At 37.0% G+C, this 13,284-nt stretch overlaps 1 protein-coding gene across 9 annotated transcripts in view; it reads left to right on the top strand.

The window, feature by feature from the left end:
* The window catches only part of LOC105281988 (regulating synaptic membrane exocytosis protein 1), a 105,075-nt gene that overhangs the window by 82,512 nt on the left and 9,279 nt on the right, over positions 1–13,284 (top strand). For 2 of the 9 annotated variants that reach the window (XM_026971226.1, XM_026971225.1), the window contains exons 15-21: positions 4,258–4,436; positions 4,780–4,995; positions 5,360–5,688; positions 5,795–5,986; positions 12,312–12,399; positions 12,658–12,740; positions 13,008–13,115. In XM_026971226.1, the coding sequence (XP_026827027.1) occupies positions 4,258–4,436; positions 4,780–4,995; positions 5,360–5,688; positions 5,795–5,986; positions 12,312–12,399; positions 12,658–12,740; positions 13,008–13,115 (1,195 nt within the window). Of the gene's footprint in view, positions 1–4,257; positions 4,437–4,779; positions 4,996–5,359; positions 5,689–5,794; positions 5,987–9,257; positions 9,402–10,746; positions 10,821–11,355; positions 11,429–12,311; positions 12,400–12,657; positions 12,741–13,007; positions 13,116–13,284 lie in introns of those variants that run through there. The other 7 variants (XR_003406798.1, XR_003406802.1, XR_003406799.1 and 4 more) reach the window with 7 other exon arrangements.

The following is a 13,284-nucleotide window of genomic DNA, read 5'->3' as shown; positions in this document are numbered from 1 at the left end:
GACGAAAGAAAAATGAGAAAGACAAAATGTAAGTTGTCCATGTTGAGCAAGTTTAGCATATTGGCCCTCCACGCTACTCTCTCCCAACTGGCACGAATTCTAGTTGTACATTAGCGTTTTCCTCTTCTTTGCGACTCGTTTCTCTCTCTCTCTCTCTCTCTCTCTCTCTCTCTCTCTCTCTCTCTCTCTCTTTTCTTTTCTCTTTTTCTCTCCCTTTCTCTCTCTTTCCCTCTCTTGCGCCCAATTTTATCCGTACGTCTGTGGCTGCCTCATTGTTTAGCTCAATGACATCTCACTTCACATAAATCATGTACCACTTCTCTCTTTCTTTTTCATCTCTTTATCTACATCTACACATATGTGGCAACTCTATGGTAACTCTATGGCTCTCTCTCTCTCTCTTTCTTTTTTCCATCTCTTTTCCACTTCTAGCTGTCCATCTGTTTAATTAATTTTCGTTGCGAGCGCAAACACACGAACATGAAACTCCTGAGCGACGCACAAACGCCAAACGTCCGAGCGCATTATCCTGATACTGTTCGCAATTGTAACCGACGCGCAAAGGCGTGAAAGCAGATATAATATTTTTCAGATCTCTTTGCGAAATTCCACGTAGTTGCGCGCACTCGCGCAATATTACAATATGCCGATAATCGCCGATAGTGCAGTCAATGATTCAATGTTTCCGACGACATGCAACGCGCTTTGCCACGCGCGCGCGATGAATAACGGGCACTCGATAGCTCCGCTCGTTCGATTTTTATCGAAAAATTAAATGCGAGCGTTCTCATCCGATGGTTGATTGATGACCGACCGTACGAACCATCGAAGCCGATAATCTTTCACGGCAACGAGCATTTTCACGACGGACGAGCGTCCAGATTGCTCGGATGGAAATACGCGGGCGTTTGGTTGTTGTCACATTGTCGCTTTCCCTAGTATATATGCGAGATATGTGTGATTTAATGGACCGAGTGTACTTTCGAGTACACATCGGATGAATTTCCCGGAGAGGAGAGACGGCGTTGCGAAACGCCATCGCGACACTAGCCGTTTGTTATACTGGGGAAATGCGCGCTTTGGAAACGATCGTAGATTGACGATGTATATCAACGCTTGTCTCGTGGCTCTTCTTCGGCTTCAGAACGAATGTGTGTCGTAGTTACTTTATTAGTAACCATTATGTTATCGCCTGATTATATGTTTAACTTCGTAATGGATGTATCGTTTAAGAAACGTCATATTAATAAGGGTAATTATGTACTTTAACGGACCCAGCCCCGATGACCTTGACCTTGACATATGTTGTCAAGGTTACCCTCCTGAGTGACCTTGAAGAAGTTTTAGCCGTCGCTCGTTGTTTATTAAAAAGTTATTAATAAAAGAAGTTTAATAATTTTGCACGAATTTTCAGCTGTCCACGCGAAGCAAGTACTTGAGTTTGATATATATTACAAAAGTCACCTTTCCGAATAACCCGCACTAGGTTTCACCCTTCGCTCGTTGTTTGTTAAAAAGTTATTAACAAAAATGTTTAATGAATAAAGCATAATTTTACGATACCATATACGTTTACGAAAGAGTATATTTGATGGAATTTTAGCTTTAAATCAGAAATAGGTTTGGGTTAGGTTAAATTAGGTTAAGTTAAAGCAGAGAATACTTTGTATTTAACTGTTTGTGCTTTTGGTTAAAGTGAAGAATACTTTGTACTTATATTAAAAAAAACTATTCTATATATTAACAATTCACTGCTTTAAATGACTTTCCTTTCTTCGTTCATATACATATTCGTCGTTTATATCTTTCAATGTTCAATATTCTTTCAAAATAACTACTATATTTTCGAAATTTCTTTTGTTAATAACTTTTTCATAAACAACGATCGACGACTAAAACCTAGTGCGGGTTATTCGGGAAGGTAACCTTTGTAATATATGTCAGTATCATGTTCTTGCTTCACGTGGACAGCTAAAAATCGTGCGAAATCATTAAACTTTCTTTGTTTATAACTTTTAACAAACGACGAGCGACGGCTAAAACTTCTTCAAGGTCACTCAGGAGGGTGACATTGACAACATATGTCAAGGTCAAGGTCATCGGGGCTGGGTCCGTTAAAGTACATAATTACCTTAATAAGTGATAATTCATGGTACAACGGCACAAAAAAACAGATCAATTTTTTTTATATAACAAACATTGTTTTAATATTACGTTTCGTAAATATTATGTTATCCAAAAATTTAATAATATGTCATGAAACAATTTAATTTTAATATTAGTATACCAGTGAAGAAATTGTCTCTCCGCCCGTAGAATTATGTACATACATAGTGTTGAATTTAAGTTTTGAAATTAGCACATTAAATCCATATTCAGTTTCCAACATTTATAAATCCATTTTTAGAATGAGTATTTCTCAAAACTAAAATTAGAATTATGATACCAATTGTTTTATGTTTCTAAAATAGATTGCCGGTACTCCTTTTAATTTATGCAAGTAAATTTTCTTTGAGAAAGTGCAAGAGCGTGCGTCAAATTTGTTAAACTATTTACTAAATTAAAGTATTAAACACAGAAATAATGAATAATTTGTATAAAATACACGTCGTTGTAACTCATTGCAGCCGAAGAAGCGCATCGCGATACATACATGTCTGCTTGCGTAGAAAGAAACTTTTACCGTAAATACATATGTGAATATGTAGCAAACAGTTTACAGTCTGGAAAAACCGTACGTAAAAAAAAGAGTAATGGACGATTTATACTTTTGTTATTATGAGAGACTTGGACACGGCAGAAGGCATGCATATAGAGGCTTACATGTCGAGAAGACGTGAGGGATGTCGTAGAAACATCAGAAGAAAATGTGAAGAAATGCGAGAAGAAGAAGACTGAAAGAAGAATACATATATAAATCATCGATCGTAGCGAAAAAGAGAAAAAACGAAACAAATTAATAATAATTAACAGAAACCTATTTAACGAACGTTTTTCTTGGCTGTATCACATATCCAGGGTTGTAGTCCGTTAATACGTCTTCTTTGAAAAATTGCTACATATTTTAAACCTATTTTACCGATTTGACACAAAGTAAGACAAATTTTGTGATGAGCGTGATATGTTACATATTTCTATATAATAATAAAAATATTAATAATTTCGGAGAAATCTGGAAGAGTTTCGAAAATACGAAAATCGCAAAAGCTAGGTATTATAAAGATTTTAGTACAAATTACTCCAAGGAACTTCTGCATCTCTGAGAATGTTAATATTTGTAAATCTTGATAATAAAATTTACAGAGATTGTAAAATGTATTTTTTTTAATTTTTTAATTTTTGATAGACATATATTAATATTATATATATAAATTTAATATCTTTATATTATAATCTAAGAAACTATAAATTTTAATCAACTGTGTAATATTCAGTTAATAGTTTTTCAGCATTTAACAACTTAATTTTATTAATTAGAAAAGGATCAATTGATTAGCAAGTCGTAAAGGGTTAAATGAAAGCTAGGCAAAAGCGAGATCTAGGAACAGAACCTTTTTTAGGACTACACCCCTGCATACATACGCACATATACATACACATGTACACATAAGATTACTCATCCATAGTTGCTATGCTGTATGAGATCTGCGACACGGAATGGATCTTGACACGAGTAAAACCGAACCTCGAGGATTGCTCTTAGTTTGCCCATTCTTCGTCTTTGTTTTACCTCTTCAACAAAACTTCACCACAAAATCGCTTCTGCATGCAAAACTAATTCTGCTTCCGGCTCTACATGAATGCCGCGAGTGAAGCAAACGAAGGTTCCATTAAAAAATTCTTCAAAAGAATTTAATCGGTATTTTTAATTACTTATATCCCCAATTGTTTAATCGATATTATTGCACTGCATGAAATGATTAATAAATATGTTTTCTAATATTTCAGAATTATTAATCCTTCCTGTTTTTCAGATATTTTCTTAAATTTGTTTTATTTAAATTATCGCGATATTTTACAGTTCTGATATTTAATTATGCTCTTTTGTATTTCAATATTCGCTATATATTCAACGTTACTTTTGATAACTGTTTAACCATAATATCCATTTTCACACATCTGTGTCTCGTAAGAATATCTTGAAAACTACCTCAATTATGAGAGATAAGGAACCTTCGTTATCACTCATAGGTTCAGGAAATTTTAACCCTTTCTTTGTTATATCTGGAATGTTGAAGCTGATTTCCGATATTTTAGGAGCAACTAGCAAAGGAGAGGCAAGTGACCGGTCGCGTACAGATTCAGGTTTCGTACGAAACGGAACGCAAAGAACTGGTCGTTTCGGTCTTTATGGCTGATGACTTGTGTGCTCGGGAAGACACCGGATTCGGCACGTTACCAGAGGCTTTTGCCAAGCTCGTCCTTGCACCGCCATGGTAAGTTCACAATCATCTCATAAATTTTCGGATTGGACATGTCCGATACGTTGATCTCCTATAAAATCGATTTCCGATCGTACAAATTTATTGTGTGTCAGAATGAAGTAAGCGTCATAAATTATACACTAATACTCAGAAAATCTATACGAAATTAGGATACAACGCTGTATGAATGATACTTAAGAATGGTTTTATATATAGGTGATTGATCCATTTAACTACCCTTTCAAGTGCTCCTATATCGACCTTCTTTTATAATTTCTTTACTTAGCTCATTCTATTGATGATGTGTTACGAGACTTAAAACGAGAGATTGATTAATCGGTATTGACCTTCACAGCGGCGATAGAACTCCTTTGAAAACTATCGTTGCTGAACCGACCCAGAAACCTATCTGGAACGCTACATTGTTCTTTACCGGAGTTGATGGGGAGAGCCTGATGGAACGTGCAATCGAGGTGACTCTTTGGGATTACTGTCCCGAAGGCGACAATGTGTTCCTTGGTGAATGTACTGTCGATGTTCAGCGAGCTCTTGAAAATGACAGAGCAGTTTGGTAAGTACATTTTTCGAAGGAAAGATTGTGAAGATTCCTTCGCACCAAATGAACAACAATAATAATTGTTGCAGCTTAATAGTTCTATCATGATGATGGAATAAGTAGTGTGTCTGTGCAATGTTACGTTTGTAAGAATTTTTATACATTCAATAGAATCAATGAAATCTCGCGCTAAGTGAAATTTGATAACAATAGAAATGAAGACAAAAACCAGAGAGAAAGTGAGAATAACTTTGCAGATCGCTGTCGCGGGTTATAAACTTATCAGACTGTGATATTAGGATGAGAATGCAAAGAGTCAAGAGTTCTTTCGCTAAGTATCTCTCACATGTATCAAATATTGTAATGCACGAAATGTTAGGTACCGGCTGGAAGACCCACGCGGACTTCGAACAGGCAAGTCGCCGTATTGTTCGCCACGCGGCTCGCTGACGATGGACATTGCCCAGAGATTGCTGAGGAAAGAGCTGCGAGACCGTAGTTATAGCGACGATACGCAGAGTGACAGCGGCAGTCCGGAATTTTGCTTTCTGCACCCGGACCAGGCTTGGCACGGCAGTTCTAGACGCGGCTCCAGCCAGTCCGAACAGCTCGAGGTCGAGCCCTACGAGCTCAGTCGGGATTACAGCAGATCCTTGCCGGGTAGCCGTAGAAGTAGCTTCCAAAGTCAAGGCGGCACCGACAGTAAACGTGAGTGTCGCAGGAGGATTCAATACGAACCCATGTCATCAGGACCGACGTCATTCTGATAATTCTCGAGATTATATCTGATCGTTTCTGATTAAATTCGTTCCAGGTGGAAGCATGGGCGAAGCTGACATGCCCAACGTAGTTTATTACAATCGTGATCGACGGCGGAGCTCGTTCACCAGACCGATGAGGGATCCTGAGGAGATTCTGGAGGGTCTGCGATCATTGAAGGCGGTCAAGGGCGAACTCAACAGAACTATGAGTCTCTCTGGGGACAAGAGACGCAGCAGCAGCAGCCGTGAGTATAAGTGTTTCTTTGCTTCTCTCTTGGCCATCACTCGCTCGTCCGTGGTCCGTCTCTTTGTCTGTCTTTGTACCACTCCATTCGCTCGTCACACCTCCACGATCATTTTTACTGCATTTTGTGACACACTTTTTTTCTCTCTCTCTCTCTTTCTTCTCTTCTCTCTTCTTCTCACGCCTTCTTTCTCTTTTTGTCACCATGTTACTAATGTTTCGTCTCATCGGCCTATCGTGTCATTATCATTGTTTAGTCTGACTGTCATCGAGTTTCATTAATGAATATCCATCATGTCGTGATCGTGCATTTAAATGTATGTAAGTGTGCGAGTGCGTGTGTGCATTTTGTCTGGATGTTCGCGCATCGTTTCATATATGTCCCATCACGTTCATTGTTCATGCGTTACACGAGCCATCTGCCTGTTTCTCTTTTTCTGTGGGCGTTATTCTTTCTTTCTTTCCTCTTCGATTTTTATAGAAGAAAAAATTTCAATGATTTATTCACTATTTTATCATTTTTGTAAATATTGTTTCTTTATTAACGCGTTAACTGAAGCAAATTATAAAAACATAGTCAGCAAGAATTATATTAAAAACATATCTTACATATAATAAATTACAAAAATAATTTATTAAAATGTAAATCTTGAAAGTAGAAAAAGCTGCCAATCAAAATTAAAACAAACTTTTTTTTGTTTTTATTTTTACAGCTGCATTACTATACTGTTTACTACATAGTACAAAGAAAGCAAAACACTCCTACAAAGTAAAAGTTGCCGCATTAACACATAACTTTTGCGTAAAGATATTTTTTTCTAATTATTGAAATTTTTACGAATTATTCCATAACTGAGAATCAGCTCGATATTCTGCCTTTCATTCTATTTTGTAATCAATCTTCCGATCACAATTAGTATAGTTCTCATCTACACGTTTATCACTTTGTATGAACATCTTGTATAGAGTTTAGAAGCATTTTCTTGAAATTTTTCTACATTCATGTTTTCGGATGTCGGTGCAATTACTATTTATCTGTCTCGCACTATCACGTCTCGTTAATCCCGCGCGGTTTGACCGAGCGAACATTATCGACGAAAAATTTCTCATTCGTTTGCTAAAAACCGCACCCTCACAATTTATGCTATCTGAATCGGACGGCTCGAAGTGGTAACAGCCTGGCCTGGAAAGGACCTCGACATAATCTCGGGATTACTTTCAGATACTTTCATATAATTTTAGATTTTCATGTCTAACGTCGACCATGACGATGACCGCCGTCAACACTTTCTGTTGCGTCGTCCTCAATCCTCGTCGCTTATCTCATCATTTACGTACTCGATTTGGTTCAATTCGGCGGACGTTTCATTCTTGAATATTGCAAATTGCTACTGACAGTCAACACAGATTCTCCAAGCTGTGCGGAACTGATCTATCGGCGTGAGAGAGGAATCAAGCTAGAATCGCAGTCTCGATTATCGACGGATCACTTGAATTCTCCCCACTTGAACGAACGTTTCGCTTGAATCTGTTCGAAATTTCCAAGCCTCGCTCGTCAATCATCCTCTGCTTTTTCGTTTCGCGAAGTCATCGTCCCGGTCGACGGAATTGCTTCGGCTAACGTGGTTTTGGCATAAACCACCGCTTCGCCTCTTCATCTCGCCTCTGTGCCGTTCCGTCCGCTTGTGCTCTACATGGAGAGGTCGGTGTTCGTTCTCCACATTCTCGGTCGGCAAAAGACAACGCGAAGTGTGCTCTCTGCTCATCTATGTTGCAATCGCTATTGCGCGCCGTTGTTGCCTGCTGATGATTGCTCGCATCGCCTCGCAGCCTGACAGTGATCAGTCTCCGAGCATCGATCCTTCCTTCTTCCTCTGTTCGGACTTTACGAAGCCGATAATTCACAATCACGTGTGAACCGAGCAGCAGAAGACACAACTCGCTATGTTTCTTGTGCTGTTGCACGCACATGTGTGACTTTGCGCCGATCTATTGCTGTTTCTGTTTCTCGCTTTCTCTCTCTTTGTTTCTCGCTTTCTTTCTCTCTTTCTCTTTCTATCTCTGTTCTTACGTTGTTCAGTCCTTCATCCGCTCCTTCGAATGTTGTTTGCCGCATTGACACCAAGCGTGCCAAGCTGTCATAATCAAGCGTTGCGCTGCTGATCGTTCTCTCTCAGCAAGATTATCGTTTCTTCATCGTTCAAACTTGATGGTCGCTTTAGTTGGCGGCTTCTAGCGCGTACTGACTATTTAAGGTACAAGGTGGATATTGCGACAATATTATTGAAAGATGTTTTATTAAAACGATGGATAATTGGAACAATCAACATATCGCAACGGTGCTTTTCCTTTAATTTCCTTAATTTTTACAGTATTTTATCAAAACGGAAACTCGGAGTGCAGTGCATTCCATTATATCACATCACTTGTACAGTTTATTACGTGATATGATACACGCTAACATTTGTATGCGACATTCCATCTGTTGAAATTAACTCCACTAGTTAAACGAACAAACGCGAAATTACTGCCACGTCTATTTACTGGCACAGTTATGAAAACTCAGGGTAAATTTACATTACGAGAAAGTAGGCTACGGATTTCATGAGACGTAAGTTGGCCAACGTTTTTGCGGAATATTATATATGAAAGTGTAATAAATTCAACGCGGCACAGGATAAAGTGCTTACGATAGTTTACCCGTATTCGCTGGTTCTTCTTTCTTTCGTTCACGTGTTACAAACTGCTGCCAAACCGTTTCGCGTATTCAGCATCATCTACCTCGTCGCTAGTAAGTCGCCAATCATCAAGCATCCCGAATATTAATTATCAAAGAATCGCAATCACCCGATCAGTCTCTCGCCTTCAAAACTCTATTGGCATCTATGTGCATCTTCGTCCGCGCAAGTGTACAGCCTCGGACACGGCGTGCACTCTAAACTTGATGTCTCACTGTATTGTTGATTATCTTGATATCCTTTCTCGGTCGGCATCGTCCGCCAATGCCAAAACTCTGAACGCTCCATACTCAACTTGAATCGCGAAACATTCGGTTCGCTCGGTCGAAACGCCATTGGCCATCGTCACAACCCCGATTATCGACGACAAATCGTGGGCCACGCACGCACGACCAACCAATCAACCAACCAACCAACCAACCAACCAACCAACCAACCAACCAACCAACCAACCAACCAACCAACCAACCAACCAACCAAACAACCAATCAACTAACCAACCAACCACCAATCGACCACCAACAACGACAACAGAGTGCGTAGTCCCAACAGTTACTGTGTGGCAGTGCGAGCCTGTGTCTCCGAGGACCGGTAACTCGGCCTCCTTCCCACTGCCGCACTCCACACCACCTCGATAAATAACCGCAAGGCACTGTCAACCAACGTTATGGGCTTCCGGTAAGACACACTCTTAACGCTCACTGTCTATCGCTCTTTTTCTCTCTGTCTATCTTTCTACCTGTATTGTATATCTTGAGCAGAATTTTGCTTCCGACTTTTGCTTCTTCGGTTGGTCCCTCTCGACGACATTGTTACTGATTCTACACGACGGATTTACATTAATTACAAAGACAGACTGTAAGCAGACCGTAAACAGATTACGAACAGACGAAAAGTAGAAGCACACACAAGTTTTGCATCTAAAAGACGTCAAATTTTATTTGACTTTTTGAATAATATTTAGAGAGATCCTTTTTCCTCCCTTTTTATATTTTTTTCTCTTATCCACCATTTTTCTATAATTCTCCCTAATCGATAACAACGAGATAACTTGAAAAAGAGAACTTGGAAGAACATACATAGATACTTGTGCTACAAAATACTGTTCTGACATTTCTCATATTTCTTTATTTTCTAGGTTTCTTTTTTTTCTTCGTGCGGTTTTCTCTCGCGCACATGACATTAATTTGTTTTTCCCTTGGTACATGCCATATTTTATTTTTCAGAGATGTACGCAATGCCATTTATCACAAAACAAAAAAAGTAAGATAAAAATAACGTAAATTCCGGTGAATTCTATCTACGAAACATTTTTTCTTTCTTCTTTGCTTGTATTTTTTTCGTGTTTTTTTTCCTTGTTCTATAATATTTTATACGGCAAGATTAATTACATTTTTCTCACAATTCCTCCATATTGCTAATTTTTTACGTACGTCAATTGATACTATATTTTATTCCCTACTCTTATTTACTAATCCATTTAATTTTTCTGAATACGAAGAATGAGCGATTATTTCTATGAAATGTCCTAATTAATGCATTTTTTTTCTCTTTTCTATAAATAACATTTTAATATCTAGAGAAAGTATGATATTCTCTGCTAAAATCGTTTTTCATTATTAATCAACACTAATAATATACTCGAGCTAATCAATTACTAAAAATTCTTAAATCACAAATTTATAATAGTTAATAATTATTATAATTTTATCAATATATCTAATATTTACACAAAAATATTTGCATTTTCTTTGTATTTTTTAATTATTTTAATATTAATAACTTTCACAATCGATAAATAGGTGAATCAACTAATCCTACTCACTTACTTATTTAATAATATGTTGCGAAAGTTTTGCAATATTTTGAACCATCTGCAGACAGGTGAGTAGCAGAAAAAGTATCCTATCCACGTTTCCTACTGTAAGTCCTGTTTGACTTCGTTTTACTTTCCTCTTCCGAACTATTTCTTGTACTAGAGTGAGTAAAGCTGTAAAGAATATCCGCTTGAACGCTCTATTAGCTCTATTATCGTAGACAATGTGAGCGCTAGCCACTTGCTGCTACCACTGTTGCTATCTACAATCGTGATTTTAGGTAAGAAAAGTCAAATGTAGTCGTTGTATTGTTGCACGTCCCTTTCGAGCACTATATTGATATGAGCATCTAACAAGTAGCACTTTACTAATTAATATTATTGACTTATTCAACGAACTATATCTGTATTGGTTACATAATATTTCTGTAGTAATTTTATACTATTGTATATCTATTGGTTCGCAATTCGTTTTAAACTTTTTCATGCTTTTGATCCATTTTCAAGTATGTATATATTTAAAACTTTTCATGCTATGTTACGCTCGCACGTGATTTAACAAATTTCGTCGAAGAACATTTACATTAGTATGTAGAAAATATATTATTAGTGATATTTAATCAAATAATAACAGTACATCTTTTAAACAATTAATGACAGTATTAAATAAGAGTAAGCCATTGAAATATTTTTTGTCATACAAGTAGCGAAGAGGTGTAAATCTCATACACACAGAACGAGAACTTCGATTTAGATAAAATACATTAGTAGTAAAGCAACTAGTTCTTCTCTGAGCTTCTAATTATCTTATTACAGATATCGAGACCTAACTTTCCTCCTTGTAGGGCGTTGAAACTCTCTGCTATCGCTGATACTTTAGAGAGCCAAAGTTTGTATCTTATTTCTATGTAGAGAACATGTTTGGAACTTATTACATATATTTACCTAATTCAGGAAGCTTCGGTCGTTGAATTTCACGACTCGGTCGGCAGCTTCATTGATCGGATTGCTTGCAAATACGTTTTCATCGATTTTCCTATAACAAGATTGATATTATAAATAATTAAGAATCTTATATTATAAAAACGATAGCATATTGTGTTTATTTTTATTTTATTTTAATAATAGTAAAAAAATATTGTAAATAACAACTATAGGAGCCACACACTATATTTTATAAATAATGGTTAATATTTAAATTTTTAATACAATACAATTTTAGAATTTTAATGCAATACAATGTTAGAAATTTATTTATTATTGTTATACATATTTGAAGTTACTACTTATACATATAAAATAATCATAATATCGTTGAATAAGAAATGTGGAACGGAATTAAAAAGTAAATTTGAAGAAGAACATATTCCACAAACTACACGTATTACGACGTGATCTTTCGCTAAAGAAACACACATTGATGATACTGAAATTCGTACGATCGAAGATGCTTTGCAGCTATCATATTGTCCAGTAGGAAGCTTCTTTGAGAAATCTATCGCAATACTGAGTTTGAAACGACACATCTATACAACTACCTCTTCTGATTGACAAATACAAATTGTTTCTCACTTGTTAACTGCAATTTGCGTGGATGTGCACTTCCAAATAATCTAAGTATAAATAGGAATATAATTTAACAAAAGTGTTGTGTTGTTTAATGAACAAGATATTTTGGTGACAACTTTTTGCTTACTCTACGCCTGCAATGCCATGCATATTGCAGCCTATCCGATGATCAATAGAGTAAAACAATGATTTTCATCTCGTAGGGCGGGGTGAGCGCAAAGACAGCGTAATGGAGATTCCTGAAAAATTTTATGATCGAAACAGCGAATCCGACGAAGATGAAAAATGGAGGTAGGACGCAATTCGTTTTTTTTCACGACAAGTTACAATATATTACTCTGTTCGACTCGTATTTTCGTGTGTTTCTTTTCAGTGTGTCCATTACAAACTCATCAATTACGCTTTCTGTCATTCTATTATTGATATCTTGATTCAATCATCATGTTTACATAACATGGACATAATCTAATAATAATTGCATCACCCTATATTAATATTCGTTAAGCTAAATACAACTGAATTAATGTAAGCGCGGTTTTGTTGTTACAGCCAGTCGGCAAAAAATGAAAATGGCGTCGACCTGAAACTGGGTCGCGGACAGGTGGTGCCAAGGGCATTTAAAATAATCAGCGGTAAAGTATATACTTTAATGTGGTCTCCTTAAAAAATAAAATTATACTCATTCAATTTCAAATATTTTAAAATTCTTTTCCCTCTTTTTTTAAATCTCATCTAATTGTAAAACGCAATTGAGATTGATGTGAAAAAGGACTCTTCTCTAAAATATATTTGATTGCTATACTTGATAATCTTCCTAAGTTATATAAGTTTCTTTATTACAACATTTGCTCATGCTGGATATTTCTACAGCCAATTAATTGCGATCACGAATACCGCAGGTGCGCAGAATGGCGAAATGCAGCTAGGATTCTACCTCTGCAAGGGAAATCTAGAAGTCGAGGTAATCTGCGCAAGGGATGTCTGTCCCGAGGAGAAAGAGGAGCCAGGTAATTTGTGAAGAATATGCCTCCTGTCTTTACTGCCGTTAATTTCCTCGCTCGACTTGCTCTCGCTTCTGTTTACAGCTGCTATAAAATTCTTGCAACCTAGTACCTTTGAGATAACCACTCGGCTACTTATTCTCGCGCGAACGTATATACGTGTACATAATACCGT

The sequence above is a fragment of the Ooceraea biroi genome, chromosome 7 (genome assembly GCF_003672135.1).
Source record: "Ooceraea biroi isolate clonal line C1 chromosome 7, Obir_v5.4, whole genome shotgun sequence".
NCBI lineage: Eukaryota > Metazoa > Arthropoda > Insecta > Hymenoptera > Formicidae > Ooceraea > Ooceraea biroi.
The sequence above is the reverse complement of the archived record's forward strand: the minus strand, read 5'-3'. Positions and strand labels throughout refer to the sequence as shown.